The following is an 18,258-nucleotide window of genomic DNA, read 5'->3' on the forward strand; positions in this document are numbered from 1 at the left end:
CAATGAAATTTGAGATCGTCATAGATGTAACAAAGCGGATACAAGTAAAAATAAGCAACAACTGGGAGTATAGAAATATCAACCGAGCGAGCTAACATTTACCAAGCATTTTAGTTTACTTTGATCAGCTGTCGAAAAGTATCGGCTATAACAGACAAAAAGGAAATATGGTTTGTGAGAAGTGTATGTATCACGCTAAAGAGATGCTGCCTATCTTCAAATCGACGATATGTTTTGTTGTTAGCGAAGCCTGGATATAGTTGAAAGCTAACGCTATGTGTTTGTCGTCTGCTGTTATGTTTCTTTAGGAAGCCTGCCTCTGGGATTGCATTTCTGTTTGACGCACGGTATTGTCTCTCTTTTTTTAAACGTTGTGTTGCTTCTGGTTTCAGGCGAAAAAAAACTTGGTAAGGTCATCACCCCTGACACCTGGAAGGATGGAGCACGCAATACAACAGGTGAAGTGGAGTGAGGGGACAGAACCAAAGATCATTTGCTTTTGGCATTGTATATAAGGGAAAGTAATATTTATATATATATATATAAAATATAAGCACTAGTGCCACACTGTAAGAATTATCTTATTTTAAACATTATTTTTAAATATTATTCACTATTGTTCACCTTAATACCCATTTATTGTTTTGCTATGTCTTGCTATTTTTTATGATGTTTTAGGTAATATGCACATTTTGTCTTCAGATTGATTTAAACATGATACCCAATTTTATCACTTGTCAATATAAAGATTTGCTTTCAAACGTAAAAATGAATCAGACTCCCCTTTTATTTTGTTCTTTGTATGACCGCTTATTTTCACAGTGGACTTGTTTTATTGTTCATTACAAACAAACTAATGGAATCATTAAAATTGTTTATGTTGTTGTTATTATTTTCTTATCTGTTTCTAACTGTAATAACATCAAATAATGTTAATTCTGCTTCTTGCATTCAGAAAGCGGTGGCCGTAAGCTAAACGAAAACAAGATCTTGACCTCTAAGAAAGCCAGGTGGGTATAAAGATTGACTTTGTTTCTCAGGGAATATACAGTGGCATAATTGGTTATGGATGTGTAATGTAATTTATTTCCCTCTCAGGTTTGACCCATACAGCAAGACAGGTTTTGCTATCTGCAGGATCTGCAAGAGCTCAGTTCATCAGTCTGGATCACACTACTGCCAGGGCTGTGCATACAAGAAAGGTATTAACCTATTCACTTTGGACTCTATACTAAGTTGAAATCCTGATCAATCCTGATCATTTTTATGCTTTACTTGAGTGTTTTCCCTCTGAGATATTTGCTTCGAATGCACAATGACAATCGAGTTGAAATAAATATTAGAACCAATTGAAAAAGAAAATAGAGATTAAACACTTTCAGGTATTTACACATGAACCAGAGAAAAGCATGAGAAAATAAAAGTTTTTCATCATTACTAATAAGATAAAAGTTTAGAGTCTGAAAATATCTGTGCCATGCCCTATGGGAAACAGGTCATAAAGAGTTGGTTCATGTAAAATGAAAACATTTCCTCTCATTTTCAGTGCTTCTTATGTGTAACTATACAAGAAGCGTTGAAAGTACTTTTAGGGACGAGGATTTGATATATCTGCCCACATACCCTGTAAAATCCACATGCCTTACTGTGACAGTAGTTCCAATATATAGAGAGGTCTTTGGATTATCTAGAGCAACTGCAGTGTTGTTAAATAAAGCAGGACACAGTGGGATTCAAAGTAATAGAAGCTCATGACATTGTTTAAGTGCAGTGTTTTTGACTGGTCTTAGTGCTCTATAATATTTAAAGTGTATGATGAAATCCAAATATAATAGTGCATACCTTGATGAACTGGGTGCACAGTAAACAGTATAGAAGAGTAAGGGGCAGGTCCAAGTGCAGGGCTTGATAAACACATTACCAGATGATCAGTGTTTTGAATTATTAAAAACAGGTTATTTACACCTCTAATGTGCTAGTGAAACATCTGGAGGAGTTGCGTGTTTTATTGTCTGTGTGTACTTTACTGTAGCAGTCTGGCAATTAACACATGTTGAAGCAACATCTCTTAGTAATAAAATGCAGAGGCAGGTATTCAATTTACTGTATGTTTAAAATTTTTAAGAACCTCACCAGACAAATTTAGCGTGCTTTTACTGCAAATACAGTTATGGAAAGTGTATAAAGCTAACAGTTTTTTAAAACACTTTTTATTTTATTTTAAAAAATCTGCTAATCTATCTATATCTATCTATAAATCTATTAATACAAATCTAGGAAACGATTTGTAAAATCCCACTGTGTACTACCTGTTCAGCATCAAACAGCAGACAGACAGTGCTGGTGACTCGCATTTAACAGCTATAGATACCAATATTTTCCACAACTATTGGTGATCAACAAAAACAAACTTAATTTATCAAGTGGACACAAAAACTATTTCAAATAAAGTCAAATGTTCTGTGTGTCAGCTGTTTTGACACTAAGGAAGAAAAAATGCAATCTCACAGAACTCAAGCGAGTTGAATATTATGATGAGTCATATTTATATAGTGCAGAAATTAAATAAAAACTCAAGGCAACATCTACAACTGAAGTTTGCAGGTAAAAATGGATTGGCAAAAGTTCTGATTTTAAATTATTTGCTACATAATTAAGTAACACCTGCTCCTGATATTCATCTTCTCTGGATTTTTATTTTTGTTTTCTCCCCCTTGTTATCTCTCAAGGAATCTGTGCAATGTGTGGAAAGAAAGTTTTGGACACCAAGAACTACAAACAAACATCTGTGTGACAGCGCACTGATCACAGAATCGATCTTTGAGTGATGTGATCAGATGTGAGGATAAGTGCATGTTACTCATCTATTAATAATAGTAGGGTTCCACAGTTTCCTGTAATAGATATCTGTAACTCTTTATTGACATTTTCTCCACCTCAGTAAAAGAGAGATATTTGGCCAGCGCTTTTCTCATATTATGAAATATAAAAAAATACCACTGAAACTTTTACAGTGGCCATGTACAGGGTAGCACTGTCGCCAAATGCAAATCCAGTTATCACCAGCTTCCTATGTTGAGGCTTCTAATAATGTTTTTTTTGTATATTTTGAATACAATTCTCAGGCTTGAATTGTTAGTGTTTTAAGAAGTAATTTCTGCATGAAATATATCAAGTGTTGTATGTGTGAGTAAATTAAAAGATCCAACATACGGACCTTTGACAGGGTTATTTTGTACCTCTGCCTGAAGCCATAAAGGACATAATTTTAGCCGCTTACGCACAACATACTCATATCTTTCCTTTATGCCAGTCATAATCGTTTTAGTCCAATATAATCATATTTGGAAATGGGTGTGACCCCCACCCACTGCTGTCAGAGATGGAGCTTATAGTTCACAGTCAATCTGACAACAGGATCCTCCTTTGATATTTAAAGGCCTTACTATCCCTCGGGCCTTCAGCCACATGTGCACACACTTGTTTTTATGCCCCATTATTGATTTATGCTGTTGCACCACGGCACACACAAACAGCATCTGTCTACAGCTAAAACAGGTTATGTACAGCTGGCGATGTTTCGATGAATCAAATGCAAATCAGTGGCCCAGTATTGCGAAGTAACAAACTGTGATATCAAATAAAACTCTGGTTAAAAAGCAGCTAAAATTATAGCTGGTTATATAAATCAGGATCCTCTACTGTGCTTGTTATATCATTGCCCTTTTGATCATTTCATTCTGTGTTGTGCTTTACTTGGGACATCAGTGTACCTATTATATCTAGGCTCTTATCACAAAGTAAGACTGACAACTTTCATAATGTTTACATCATTTTTATTTAACAATCTTCAAAATATATGCCACAGTGGTCACTAATAAAAACATTTAATCAGTACATCCATAAGCTGTACTCTTTATTGATAATACGTATATGTTTACCTTAAAAATGTCATGTTAAAAAGTCACAAATGACATTGTTAAATTACTGAAATTGGTGGATTTAAAATACAGTAATAAACCAAGGTTCAAGTGTATCACTTTGTTAAAGCACCAATGAAATTCTCATCAAAAAGCATTTTAGTAATACTATATTGCACTCTGTGTCATAATTTATAACAACAATATTGCTATTTCTTACTGTAAAATATCTATCAAAGGCACCAAGATTGTCAGTCTTATATTTCCTGGTGTGTTCACAGTGATTTCAAATGATAGATTTCAGCAGCAGAAATCTTTTAGGCAGTATATTGAGGTGACCTCCAGAGATGGCTGTGATCCTGCATCTAGACGCAGCCTCGTATTTCCTACTATCGATATGTCATTTTTGTTAAAGAAAAGTCAGATGCGGTTCCGCCGTCACTCCATGTGCTACTGTGTGCAGAGGCTCGGGAATGAATGGTGCAACGTGCCTGTTAGGCGTGGTGTGCAAGAGTTAGAAACTCCTCCCGGGTTTTGGGGTCGTCTAGGTAAACTCCCAACATGGTGCTTGTCACTGTGCGGCTGTTCATCTTCTGGACGCCACGCATCACCATACACATGTGCCTGCGAAAGCACACACAATTATCAGATTTACAGCTGCAGCATACACTGTAGCCTTAACATGGTTTGTGAAACCTCTGACCCAGAGATAATGTGTTTAAAGGGGATTTCAAGTCTGTTTACTGGTGTATTGCATTTGTGGGGAAAATCAGTGAATATTTCATAGGAGTTTGCAAGTTCATACTGAAAGGCTAAAAAATAGAGTCATAAAATCAGCTAATTGGCTGAGTAATGTCTTCTTAAAGTTACTAAAAGCTGCTCGTACCAGAAAAATAAAAAGTCTGTAGCTATTACATGTGTTTTGATTATAAATTAAAATGTGAGGGTGTTAGCGTAACTAATGCAGGTGATGAAGGTTGTGAATGACTCACGCCGCTTCGATAATAACAGCTACGCCTTTCGGCTGCAGAGCTTCAGATATTCCCATGGCGATCTGCTTGGTCAGACGCTCTTGGACTGAAATAACCAAAATAATTGCACATATTAATACAGCCGATTTCCTGGACCGAATAAAAAAGAAGATGCTGCACAATTTCTTTGCCAGCTTACCTTGAAGCCTTCGACTGTAGATCTCCACAATCCTGGAGAAACCAAAGCGTAAGCAAAGCAGAGAGGACTGATTACAGATCAGGCATAATAATGATTAATCTTTTGATAAACACAGACTGGCATCAGTCCCTGACCCCTGACCTCAACCGTGGTGATCCCACTGTACAGACCCTTCATCTGTGAATGATTTACCAATGAAATTATCTAAATCTCCTGAACAACATTCACCTACTCTCTAAACATCCAGTGACTCTGTAACGGGTATTCTGCCTTTCTATAGTCAGAGATTGTGTGATATTTTAGGAAACAGACAGAGAGGCTGTGATAATAACTGGTGATTCCCACAGGACAGACAGGATTTTCTCATGGCTCGAGAGCAAAGAAAGTTTAGACTTGTGTCTGTGAGTGTGCTCGATGAGGGGACTAGCTGATGGCCAGTGAGCTTAGACTCTAAGCCTCCAGGTCAATGCACTGAGATAACAGAAGAACGCAGCCACCCAGCACTAACGCCACAAACATACAGCCACAGTAAGTGTGTGTGTGCGTGCGTGTGCGCGCGTGTGTGCACTGTGTTACCTTGCCAATTTGCTCAGTCCCACCACTTTTTTGTTGGGGATATACCCAATGTGAACCTGTAGTGAAATGACAGCCAATGAAATACACACATACACACCTCAGCTCACAAGCAGCCACCCATAACTGTTCAAGATCGATTCAACACACACACGCACACGCACACTGTACATATCCTTACCTTGCCAAAAAAGGGCACCAGGTGATGTTCACATAGAGAAAACATGTCTATGTCTTTAACAATGACCATCTCATCATGGTCTTCATCAAATATGGCGTCATTCAAGATTTCTGGGGGAATAAATTAAATATACAGATACACAATAACATTAATTATACGTATGATCTAAAATGAAGGCCACAGTGGTTCTGCTAATGTCAGATGTAATCTTAATACTAATACTATAATTTCTACAAATGTATGTACGGCTACGTACTGACTGTACTTGTTTGGTCTATGCATTGTTAGAAAATAGTGAAAAATGACTGACAAATTCTAAAATGACATCTCCAAACGATTTTATTTAGATATGATTTTCCTAAGAACATTTAGGAAAACTAAGAAACCTTCACTGTTTAAAAGCTGGAAGTGTTTAATTACTAGTTCTTTTTTTTTTTTGACAAAAAAGAATCGAGAGCATCTTCTAGTTTAAACCCCACAGAGAAACCTGTTGACGCACCCTCGACGGTCTCATGGTAGCCTTTGGTGAGGAACTGCATGGCCTTGGCGGCGCGCAGCGGCGTGCGCAGCAGCCCCTGCCGGTCCGTGTCCTCGCCGAGCTCCCGCAGGATGCAGGTGTAGGCGGCCTCGAGTGCGGGTAAGTGCGACCGACCCTCTGTCTCTGTGCAGGACGTGTCGTGCTTGCGGTGCGCGGCGGACTTTTTGGCGTCAATGATGAGGCTGCTGAAGCCGTGGTTGCAGTGGAAGTCCTCCACCGCGTCGCTGATCTTCCCGTTGCAGCGGCCGTTCATGTTGGAGCGGTTTTTGACTCTGGAAGAAGAGATGAGACAAGTTCTGAAGTGGAGCTACACTGCAGGTCTGGTGAGCTGCACCCGGTGAAACGGGTTTATAAAGCCAAACCGATGTGCGCTTCAAGGTGCCATCTACGTCAAATCATATAGAGTTTCGTCAGCAGGGATGAATGGGCATCCCCTCCCAGACCACCAGGGGCGTGCAGCCGATTCTTTCAGCATCTGTCATCCCTTGACACTCAGTGGCTGTCATCATGTGTCCACATTCATTAGTTCTAATTATGTTACTTACCAGAAACTAGACAGACTCGTCTTTTACACAGCCGAGCAGGCTCATATGACTTCACGAGGAGCTCAGACATGTTTTCTGCGTAGTTGTGCCATTTCCACTCTTGTAGACGGGCCTATCTTTCTCCACATCAGATGGCCATATTAAAATCTTAAAGGATTTTGCTTGCTTTAACATTTTCCTCTTCACAACGACCATTAAAATCCCCCTTTGCTCAGACTTTACTTCACTGTGTGTTGTCCTCGGTTTTCTAGTCAGGATATTGAGTTGCCTGGGTCCAAGTTTCTTTGAAAATCTGGAGCCACATGTGCATATGAGCCCGATGTTTGACATCTTATACATTTTGGAAGCTTATGACATTATCTACCTATAAAGGCTGCAACACTAAAAGTTATCGTCAGCATCGTAATTAATTATAATACAAATTATAAATTTTTTTTTTTTACAAATAATTAATTCAGCATGTCGAGCATCTTTGTAGTACTTTGTCGCATATCTTACTGCAGCTTTGGTAGTTTTACAGTGATTAAATGTTGAATGCAGTACACTTCGTAGTGTACAGTAGGAAATAGCAATATTGTTGTTATAAGTAGTTTAACTGTAACACTTGGTAGTGCTTTTTACCAAAATAAGAGATCTGAATGCTCTGAATCATTATAAAAAGGTGGTTTAATTAATGTGATTAACTGTACTGCAGTACATTTTACTTATACATAATAAATAATGATTTAAATTAAGTTGGTTTAAAAGTTTGACAAACAATGAGTAGATATAAAATGACGACAATTTCATGCTATAACCCACAACCAGCAACGGCTTCGGCCTTGTTGCCATGGGAACACGTTACAGCCAAACGCAATTTCCTGTTTTGGTAACGCGGTGGCGGGAGATTGCAGCATGGCGGTGCAGCCGAAGCAGACTCTGTCTATGGACAGTGCAGCCGAACATGGCTTTCTAAACTTTATTTTCTCTATGCCGGAGAAGCCGGACACTACGTTCAGAATATTCGACCGTAACGACTACTACACGGTTCACGGGAAAGACGCCATATTCGCGGCGAAGGAGGTTTTCAAGACGAATGGAGTCATCAAATATTTGGGCTCAGGTAAGCTAGCATACGTAGTTCAAGCTAACCATGTAGCTAGCAGGAGCTTGCAAAGCGGTGCAAAGGGTGCTTTTTCTTTTTCTTGCATACATCTACTGAAAGGAGCAAGCAGCTCCAAGATAAAATGTAATTTATATGATATGAATAAACACGTCCTGCAGTGTTTGGATCAAGTAGGTTTTGTCTGGCGAAGTTATTAACCTGTCTTAATAGTATTGAACGGTGCTAAGTGAACAGTTTCAGAATTTCAACTGGATCTTGAGGCTTATGAAGACTAGAAATGTGAAGCCATGTTCACTAAGAGTTTGAAACTGTTCACATTAAATGAGGAGATTCAGATGTGTTACAATGCTCCTAATCTGCAATACTAACAAAAAATAAAAGCCTAAAATGAATTTGTAGATTGGCGTTTAAATAAAAATGCACTGATTTCCATTGTTATTCTGGGTCCCCGAGTACATGCTGTGTATTAAAACACTCTTAAACTGCCATCTGCACATTATGCGAGCTGTATGTGTAATGTTTAAAAATAGAGACTAGTTTAAAAAACCTTATGCTCTCTCCATGTGCCCTTGGAATCATTTGTGAAAACACTGTGTATGGCATGGCTGTGTTTTGGTCAACAGGAAGTCGCAGGCTGGAAAGTGTGGTCCTGAGCAAACTGAACTTTGAAGCCTTTGTTAAAGACTTGCTGCTGCTGAGGCAGTACAGAGTGGAAGTGTACAGGAACCACAGCAAGAGCAGCAAAGAGCACGACTGGAAGCTCGAGTACAAGGTATTGTGTTGGCTAACAAGTGACCTACATTACTTTTTTGTTGTCCTGTTTTGTCAGCATTCCAGTAGTCGATTATTTACTGTCTTCTTTGTAGACGACCTGACCTGTACATTATGCTTTTGTGTTTAATTAATCTTGGTGATTTTCCCCTGTTCTGTCCACTTTACAATAAAGAACGTTTTCCTCAGTTTCCACTCTTACTTAGTTATATAGTGCTACATATGAAAGGCACCAACTGGGGCATGTTTAAACTTATACATTTGTCCAAAGATTACAAATAAATAGGAAAACAAAATATGTTAAACATAGAAAACATAGTAAAATCATCCTGTGTGTTGCTGTCCTTTTTCCCCCACACTCAGGCCTCTCCAGGAAACTTGGCTCAGTTTGAGGACATTCTGTTTGGTGGTGGGACAGGAACTGAGGGCTGCTCAGGGGTAGTAGCTGTCCGGTTTGCCACGGGAGCCGACGGACAGCGTGTGGTTGGGGTTGGCTATGTGGACGCAGCTCAGAGGACAATGGGAGTATGCGAGTTTCCAGACAATGAGATCTTCTCCAACCTGGAGTCCCTGCTTGTCCAAATCAGCCCTAAAGAGTGTCTCTTAGCTCAGGGGGAAGCCAATGCTGAAGGCAATAAACTACGAGAGGTGTGTTCACTTCACTTCAGCTGAAAGCAAGATTTTATTTTTCCAGAATCTAACCACCCTGTTGTGTGAGGAAACAAAAACTACAAGTGTCAAAACTACTATTTATGCAGTTGGTAATAAATGCATTTGTGTGTGTGAAATTCTTGGAAATTCACCATGGAAATATTAGCTCCAAACATTGCTAATTAAAGCACATAGTTTATCATTAATTGAATAAATCTTTTCCTTGGTGCATTGTCTTACTCATTATGAATAATGTGGATAGTTGTGTAACTGGTCAACGATTGTGCTCAGTTGTTATTTTCTTCCTGGCTTAGAGATTAGCCAGGACAGTGCACAGTGTACACTGTAGTAATCATTATTTGATCTCAATTAATTATGTTTTACTTTTTGCTGTGTGTTTGGCACAAATTCTTTGTAAGTTCTTTGTAACTGTTGAGAAAGTGCAACCTAAATACATTTCTTATTATGCAACTATGTAGGTCATACAGCGTGGCGGCATGCTGGTCTCTGACAGGAAGAAAGCGGAGTTTAATAGCAAGGACATGGTCCAGGATCTGAACAGGCTGCTGAGAGCAAAGAGAGGAGAGACTGTGGCCAGCAACACACTGCCTGAGCTGGACAAACAGGTGAAAAAGCTCACTGAATTTATATCACACATGATGTCAGCTCTTTTCCAGGAAGAGAATATAATCTGATCAGGGCAATATCATATGAGATTTATTGTTATGGTAAAATAAATGCCATTTCTCTTTAGCAGATCGCATACTGAGCAACACACGCGATGAAAAGGGTAGTAGTGAAGTAGTGTATGGTTACTCTGATTTCTGCATATACAGAATAGCAAAATATTAATTACATAGCTGAACTGTTCGGGATTTGAAAGGTTGGACCAGAACCTTGTGTGTGTGGTTTGTGTACAGGTGGCTATGTCATGCTTGGCTGCAGTGGTGCGTTTCCTTGAATTGCTCTCTGATGAGTCCAACTTCAACTCCTTCAGTCTGACCACACTGGGCCTGGGTCAGTACATGCGGCTGGACAATGCTGCAGTAAGGGCTCTTAACCTTTTCCAGGTCAGTGACAGAGCTCAGTTCACAGAGGCTCACATGTTCCCATAGTTCTCATAATAGTTTGAAAATAAAATTGAAATGTACTGTGTCCTCCAGGGTTCACCTGATGACACAAGTGGAGCTCATTCACTGGCTGGTCTGTTAAACAAGTGCCGTACACCTCAGGGTCAGCGGCTGGTCAACCAGTGGATCAAACAGCCGCTTATGGACAAAACCAGAATAGAGGAGAGGTAGAAAAATGCTGGGAATGACCTGTCAAAGCTAAATATTTTTACTAGAGATGTCCAGAGGGAATTGGACATATTTTCATGAATCTGTATCAGCTAAAATAAAGCAGGTCAAATCTGAATTCCTTTTTTAATCATCAGTTATAGTTTTGTTATGTTTTAGGATATCATTGTTTGTGTATGTGTGTAGGCTTGACTTGGTGGAGAGCTTTGTCAGTGACTCTGAGCTCAGACAGACCTGTCAGGAGGACTTGCTTCGGCGGTTTCCTGATCTTCACCGTCTGGCCAAGAAGTTCCACCGTCAGACTGCAACACTGCAGGACTGCTACCGCGTCTACCAGGCCGTGAGCCAGATGCCTGCTCTTATCACAGCTCTGGAGAGATACTCAGGTACGTAAGCCCAAACACGATGAAGGGTATAAGTCCTCTACACAGAGGTGCAAGTTATCATGGACTGAAAGTTGTTGATAGTCTGGAGACCCAATTACTTCCTGTTGCCTTCACCACACAGATTAGTGGGATCACATGCAGAATCACTGATGTCGGGGAATTTTTCACATGTTCCTACGTTTTTTCTAAATTAAAAAGACAGCTGCATAGACATTACAAAATCAGATACAAGCAGCCTGCTTGGTACCGTCGTGCCAGCTCATCGTCGGGTTTTTTCGGATGGATTTAGACCCAGAGGCACCTAGCTTACTTTTGCATAAACATCAAAAGTACCTGTCTTGCCTGTCACAGCACTCAGTTTAACACAGTTTATTTCACCTTATAGTCATTTGGATTTATGTGAATGTGAGTGGTGTAACTATTAAACTGACAACTCTTTCTGTAGAAATTTGAAATTCTAAACCGTGCCTACATAAATGCAACATTTTCAAACTCCACTCATTTTTACCTTATTGATTTTATAAATAGATTGCTTGATTTATAATAATTGTAATTATACCCGTTGATTTTTGCATGCGTGTGTTTGTTGCAGGGAGCTACCAGGTTCTGCTGGAAGCAGCATTCCTGTCTCCTCTCAGAGACCTGCAGAGTGACTTTACCAAGTACCAGGAGATGATTGAGACTACTCTGGACATGAACCAGGTCTTTTCTTTTGTATTTCTTTACATTTGCACAATCAAAGGATGTTTGTTCGTATGTACATGTTATTTACAGACCCATATCTACATGTTTCAGATTGACCATCATGAGTTCCTGGTGAAGGCATCATTTGATCCAGTGTTGAGTGAGCTGAGAGAACAGATGAACACACTTGAAAAGAGCATGCAGGCAGTGCTGAACAGTGCAGCCAGAGAATTAGGTAGCTGCAACACACACACACACACACATATATTGTTGCGCTGTGTAAATGCAATAATATCTGCAGCATCACAGTTTATTTTACAGAGTGGATGCTACTTTAAAAAAGTGGAAGATAAACAAGTACATTTAATCAGATGCGTAGTGCACCTTTGATGCATGGAGTTTCTTTCAGTTGCTTGTCTTCCGTATAAATGGCGTCTGTACATGATGGGTCATTGTCAGGCTATGAACCTTCCAGGTTATGTGTGTGTTTTTTGACAAAATGAACACACACAATGAAATTTAATGCAGGTGAGGGTGCATTATGGTGCATGTCCTTATTGGCTGGAGCCTATCCCAGCTGTCATTGGGCGAGAGGCGGGGTACACCCTGGACCCTGGTCTCCAGTCTATCTCAGGGCTACAGAGAGACATAAACAGACAGACAACCATTCACACTTACATTCACACCTAAGGGCAACTTTAGAGTCACCAGTTAAACTAACGTGCATGTTTTTGGACTGTGGGAGAAAACAGGAGTACCCGGAAGTAACCCACGCCAGCACGGGGAGAACATGCGAGCATCTTCATTTGGAGTTTTTTTTTTTTAATCTGACTACAATTCACAGGGAATTATTGTGCTCTTCCAATAGTTGAAGATGCACATTTTTAAACTGAAAAATAATTCATAGATGCTGATGTATTATTAATATTGATAAAGTCAGCTCCACCTTTACCGGCTTCAACCATCCTGATGTTTACAATGTATTTGTACTTGAGGTATATTTTTGTTGCAGCAACCCCCATCTCTACCCCCTTAGACAAGATGGTTGATTGGGTAATTCAAGGAATCCTCTGCGCACGTGCAGTGCATCTGCTGATGAGTTTTTTTTCTAGTGGTGTGACAAAAAAGCTGTGACAAGCTGATTACACCATGCAGGCATCATGTGCATTTTTTTTTTTAATGTGGTGCATTTTGTTGATCGCTCCAACAGTATGACTGCAAGTTAAAGGTCAGACTGAATGTTTGAAAGGTTTTCATTCCCAGTCAGAGTCAACAAAGCCTTTAAAATCTTTTAAATCAAGTTAAAGCTAAACAGTATTAAAAATCTAAGCTAATTGTCAAAACAAAGCTAATCAGAGTTTGTTTAGTCAACTGAATATGTTCAAATAAATATGAGTTTGGTTTATAAAAAAATGCAACACTAAAATAAACCATGGTGACAGGTAACTCGTTAGCAAAGTGGAGTTAGAAATATTACAAATATTACAGAAATTGTACACTGAGCAATGCAAACTGAGACATGGGTGCACTGTTAGAAACAGCTGATCTGACTTGATGTTTGACAATTTTTAGCGGAAGCAACATCGATCAGCACTTGGTGGCTAAAAAGGGAAGCTAACTGCTAATTTCTCCACAGAGTTTTGCTAAGATCAAGGTCACTTGCTGAATTGGTCTGCACTTATATAGCGCTTTCTTACCTGTTGGCACTCAAAGGACTTTACACTGCTTTTTATTCACCCATTCACCCATTTGCACTCACAATCACACACACACACCAGGAGAAACTAAGTTGGGGTTCAGTGTCTTGCTCAAGGACACTTCGACATGTGACTGGAGGAGCCGGGGATCAAACCAATTACTGCGAGATTGGTGGACAACCACTCTACCTTCCTGCGCCATAGTTGCCCCAATAAAGCCTCTAAACTCTATAGGGTGACATGGCTTAGCATAAGGAACAGAGTGGACATCTAGGGGTCACTCTTCGATGTGTTGCTTCATGTATACCATCCACTAGGTTAGACCCATAACACTCTGGAGGGATTATAAATCTTTCTGGGTAGGGGTCGCCCAGGGGTCTATCAGAAAAAGCGAGTGAATGTGATTAGTGGGAAGATTTATGCCAAAAGGTGGATGGAATAATGGAGTTGAAAAGGTTTAGTTTCTTTTTAACAATTGGATGTTGTTTGAAGTTTGGTTTGAGCTCAACCTGGCATCTTTGTGTCTCAGGTCTGGAGGCAGGCAAGGCTGTGAAGCTGGAGTCAAATGCCATGCTGGGTTTTTATCTGAGGGTCACCTGCAAGGATGAGAAGAGCCTGCGGAACAACAAGAAATTCACCACGCTGGACGTTCAGAAGAACGGCGTGCGCTTCACCAACAGGTTTGTATGTTTTCCTGCAATTAAACTCTGTCCTTCCTGTCAGCTGATGGTCTGCGCTCTTGATTGTGCACTTTCACATGTCTACAGTAAGCTGAGCTCTCTGAATGAGGAGTACACCAAAAGCAGGGGGGAGTATGAAGAGGCCCAGAATGCCATCGTCAAAGAGATTATTAACATTGCCTCAGGTGAGAAATCGCATCACATGGCTGCTTGCTGTCTCATCAGCATGGAATCAATTGAGACAGATAGGAAATGCTGACGCTTTATGGATATTATGATGCATTAATTACATAAAATTTGTCTTATGTGACTTTAAGTAATTAATTTCATTCACATTTTCTTTAAATGCTAGCAAACTGTACAGTGTTTTGAACTTTGAATTGAGAGTTGAAGAATCAGAGGGATTGTGGTCACATGGCTCACTCGGTCATTTAGGAATCGCATTCGAGGCTGCACATGCTCCACTCTCCTGTCTGTGGTAGTTCCTTTTGATTGTTAACCTCTCTGAACCACCAGGTTATGTGGACCCCCTTCAGACGCTGAGCGACGTGATAGCACAGCTGGATGCAGCTGTGAGTTTCGCCGTGGCGTCTGTGTCCGCTCCGGTGCCGTTTGTCCGACCTCGCATCCTAGCTGACGGCTGCAGGCGAATGGAGCTGCTGCAGGCCAGGCATCCCTGCATGGAGACAGATGCAGACACTGCCTTCATACCCAATGACATCACTTTTGTCCAGGGAGAGAAGAGCTTCTATATTATAACAGGTGAAAAGACAACGCTCTTCCAGCAGAAAATGTACACTATTTTACCTATTTACACCTTAGTTGCAAATTGTTGTGAAAAGGTTATCTGCTGGCTGTTTTAATGTGGTTTTAATTGGTCACATAGTGAAAGCTGATATCTGTGGACACACGAAACAGTGAAATAATGTCCAAAACAATGGAACCTAGACCCAAATTAGGTCAAACAAATCAAACTTTAACAGGTAAACTGAGGGGAAAATCCAGGTTTAAATATTTACTTCAAACTTATATGCTACAGTTAAATCAACTCCCCTCTCGTGTGTCTGCAGGACCAAATATGGGTGGCAAGTCAACGTTTATCCGGCAGGTGGGTGTGATTGCTCTGATGGCTCAGATCGGCTGCTTTGTGCCATGTGAGAAGGCGGAGCTCAGTGTAATTGACAGCGTTTTGGCAAGGGTGGGAGCAGGAGACAGCCAGGTGAAAGGAGTGTCCACCTTTATGTCTGAGATGCTGGAGACTGCCGCCATTCTGCGGTAAGAACGCGGACACCTGTTACAGCTTTACTGAAGACGCATAGTACAAGTCTGGTTTCAGCATGTGTGCTGTATCCACAGCTCAGCCACAGAAAACTCTCTCATCATAATCGACGAGCTTGGCAGAGGCACCTCCACCTATGATGGCTTCGGCCTGGCCTGGGCCATCAGCGAACACATTGCCTCCAAGATCAGCTGCTTTTGTCTGTTTGCCACTCACTTTCATGAGCTAACGGCGCTGGCAGCACAGCAGCACACCGTCCACAACCTCCACGTCACAGCCTTGACCTCCCACAACACTCTCACTATGTTGTACAGAGTCAAACCAGGTCAGCATACAGCATACAACACACACACACACACACACACACACACACACACACACGACTTTCTCTCAGGAATTCGTGTTAGTTATTTTAGTGACACCATTTATGCAATTTTACATTGGAAAAACTGTGCTTCTAATTTGGCACAGTGATTATCTGTGGCAAGTCGGCATCGGATGTGGTCCAGCAGAGCTGGTAGGGATGTGGCCAGAGTGACCACAGTGACTTTATTTATGTTTGTGTTTTATATATCTAGATTCTGAATAAAAAATATGATGAGTCTTAAGACGCTTGACAGGGGAAACTTCAGCACTGCATAACAACGTCTCAACGTCTCATAAAAACAAAAACTACAAAAAGAAAATAATGGATCTGGAAAAGTTCAACAGTTAGACTCATTACACGTAGAGTGAAGATGTATATACTTTTTCGAACTAATGGACTAAATTGTGTGTTCAGGTGTGTGTGACCAGAGTTTTGGTATCCATGTTGCCGAGTTGGCTTGCTTCCCGCCATCTGTAGTTGCCACGGCGAAGGAGAAAGCAGAGGAGCTGGAGGAGTTCCAGGAACCTGCAGGGGAGAAGTCAGAACAGGAGGAAGAACCTGAGGCCAAGAGACGACGAACAGACAAACAAGTACGGCTCAGTTTTGTCTTATGCTGCTGTTTTTGCAAGAAAAAGTTAAAGCACTGTTGGCAGTGTCCTGTTTGTTTTTTTAATTGATGATAAAATGTGATCTGATATACAAGTCACAAATATCAACAAACAGTATTTCTAAGCTGATAAAACACAAGCAGTCATGATCTTTCATGTTTTTACTGAACACATCCATTAAACATACAAAGCTATGGTGAAAAAAGTAAATGCAACAGTGTTTTAGTAACTGGTTAAACCACCTTTGGCAGCAATAACCTCAAGCAAGTGGTTGCTCAACCTGTGGATTAGACCTTCACAATGTTCAAGGAATTTTGGACTATTCTTCTTTATAGAACTGCTTTAGCTCAGCCATATGTTTAGGCTGTTATTTCACATATCCTGCTGCTTTTTCCACCATTGCTTTGTATGTTTTAATTGGTGTTTTCAATTGACTCATAACAGATCATCACTATTTGCATTTTATCATCTTGGAAATATTGTGTGATTAATATGACTTTGGTAAAGTTCATGTCACAGGTTTCATGACCAATTCACGCAGAAAATTGCAAACGGTTAATTTTTTTTGCGACTGTACATGTGTTAAGAGTTTATCAGATACCTGTGTAGTTAAAGGTTGGATTAAGATTCTTGTTGGTACTTGTACTTTTTGTGGGATGTGGAATTTCCACTTCCCAACAGTATCATCACCTCTGACGTCAATTGTGAAAAACTGTCCATAAATATGTGAGGAACTCACAGAAAAAAGACATTTACAACTGCAGAACTTGCCTAAGAATCAGCATGTTTTTACATTTAGTTTTTTATTAAAGTGATTCATTGATAGTTTTCTGTACATCCATGGATTTGCTGCAAACAGGAGCTGTTAGTAGCTAAATCAGTGTACTTTTAGTGGCCAAAATGTAAACAAGGTATAAGCTAAAAAGAGGCGCGTGGGACAAAATATCCCCCAGCTAACTAAGTCATGAACTTGTGTATCAAAAGAAATGATGCATTAAGTAGTGAAATGGTCAAAACTCGACATAATTACATTATGAAAATCTCTACAATTGGATATAAAATATTTTTTAACTGACTCCAACCTTCCGGTAAGTTAAATGCAAAAAGTTTGTCATAAGGTTGAGAAACTAATGTATTGCCATTGTTTCAGGTGGGGGAAAATCTGATCCAGGACTTCCTGGAGAAGGTGAAGTCACTTCCTGCTGCCACCATGAGTGACGAGGAGGTGAAGGCTGAGCTCAGGAGAATGAAGCAGGAGCTTGTTGCAAAAAATAACACATATATCACACAGGTCCTTGCACACTGTGTAAAAACTACCTGACTTTGAGACTCATTCATCTGCTCAGCAAAAGTGATAGCTCAATTATTGTAGATGAACACTAGAGCGCTTAGTGTATAGATTTTCAATAAAGAATATGAAAGAATGTGTGTTGTGTTTTTAACAATGATAATGTGCATCATGAAGTTTTTCAACAACATACCATTGCGTTAGAAATGCTGTCAAATATTTTCCTTAGTGTTTTTGCTATTCTGTTCAATGGGAAAGTCCAGCTGTGTTGATTGTGAAGCTTAATTCAATTTTTTTTTACTTTTCACTATTTACAATTATCAGTCCCTCCAGCATTTCCATTTTTTGAGACAGCTATAATATGTTCTTATGTTTTAAATTGCAAGGTCAAACAAAAGTCACACAGGAATGGTTGAATTAACACTTGCAATCACATCGCAAATTCTTGCAGGAACTGAATAATATTGTATGGTTTGAACACAAGTTTTTTTTTTTGTTTGTTTCCTTGTTGAAGGTT

General features: G+C 39.9%; 3 protein-coding genes across 4 annotated transcripts; 2 read left to right on the forward strand and 1 right to left on the reverse strand.

Moving 5' to 3' along the window:
- The first annotated feature begins 19 nt into the window (after nucleotides 1-19).
- On the forward strand, nucleotides 20-3,216 carry cript (cysteine-rich PDZ-binding protein). Its single transcript, XM_067488102.1, has 5 exons — nucleotides 20-183; nucleotides 393-458; nucleotides 956-1,010; nucleotides 1,099-1,202; nucleotides 2,730-3,216. Exons 1-5 carry the CDS (start codon nucleotides 168-170, stop codon nucleotides 2,792-2,794), a joined length of 306 nt encoding a protein of 101 aa, XP_067344203.1. The 5' UTR covers nucleotides 20-167; the 3' UTR covers nucleotides 2,795-3,216.
- A 660-nt stretch (nucleotides 3,217-3,876) lies between these two features.
- Nucleotides 3,877-7,051, reverse strand: gch2 (GTP cyclohydrolase 2). Its single transcript, XM_067488099.1, has 6 exons — nucleotides 6,344-7,051; nucleotides 5,845-5,954; nucleotides 5,667-5,722; nucleotides 5,091-5,122; nucleotides 4,913-4,997; nucleotides 3,877-4,544 (listed from the first exon to the last, which is right to left on the reverse strand). The coding sequence occupies exons 1-6, from the start codon at nucleotides 6,633-6,635 to the stop codon at nucleotides 4,415-4,417; spliced, it is 705 nt and encodes a 234-aa protein (XP_067344200.1). The 5' UTR covers nucleotides 6,636-7,051; the 3' UTR covers nucleotides 3,877-4,414.
- Nucleotides 7,052-7,474: 423 nt separating this feature from the next.
- msh2 (mutS homolog 2 (E. coli)) lies at nucleotides 7,475-17,877 on the forward strand. Of its 2 annotated transcripts, XM_067488087.1 has the most exons (16): nucleotides 7,515-8,029; nucleotides 8,656-8,804; nucleotides 9,167-9,451; nucleotides 9,934-10,080; nucleotides 10,375-10,524; nucleotides 10,618-10,751; nucleotides 10,939-11,138; nucleotides 11,731-11,840; nucleotides 11,934-12,057; nucleotides 14,049-14,199; nucleotides 14,287-14,384; nucleotides 14,716-14,961; nucleotides 15,270-15,474; nucleotides 15,556-15,803; nucleotides 16,260-16,435; nucleotides 17,604-17,877. In XM_067488087.1, the coding sequence occupies exons 1-16, from the start codon at nucleotides 7,822-7,824 to the stop codon at nucleotides 17,772-17,774; spliced, it is 2,802 nt and encodes a 933-aa protein (XP_067344188.1). In that variant the 5' UTR covers nucleotides 7,515-7,821; the 3' UTR covers nucleotides 17,775-17,877. The 2 variants fall into 2 exon arrangements, 1 of the variants encoding a protein (XP_067344188.1); XR_010911842.1 differs by lacking the exons at nucleotides 15,556-15,803; nucleotides 16,260-16,435; nucleotides 17,604-17,877 and adding an exon at nucleotides 15,086-15,182 and having other exon boundaries at nucleotides 7,475-8,029; nucleotides 15,270-15,405.
- The last annotated feature ends 381 nt before the right edge of the window (nucleotides 17,878-18,258 follow it).

The sequence above is a fragment of the Channa argus genome, chromosome 20, assembly GCF_033026475.1.
Source record: "Channa argus isolate prfri chromosome 20, Channa argus male v1.0, whole genome shotgun sequence".
Classification (NCBI taxonomy): domain Eukaryota; kingdom Metazoa; phylum Chordata; class Actinopteri; order Anabantiformes; family Channidae; genus Channa; species Channa argus.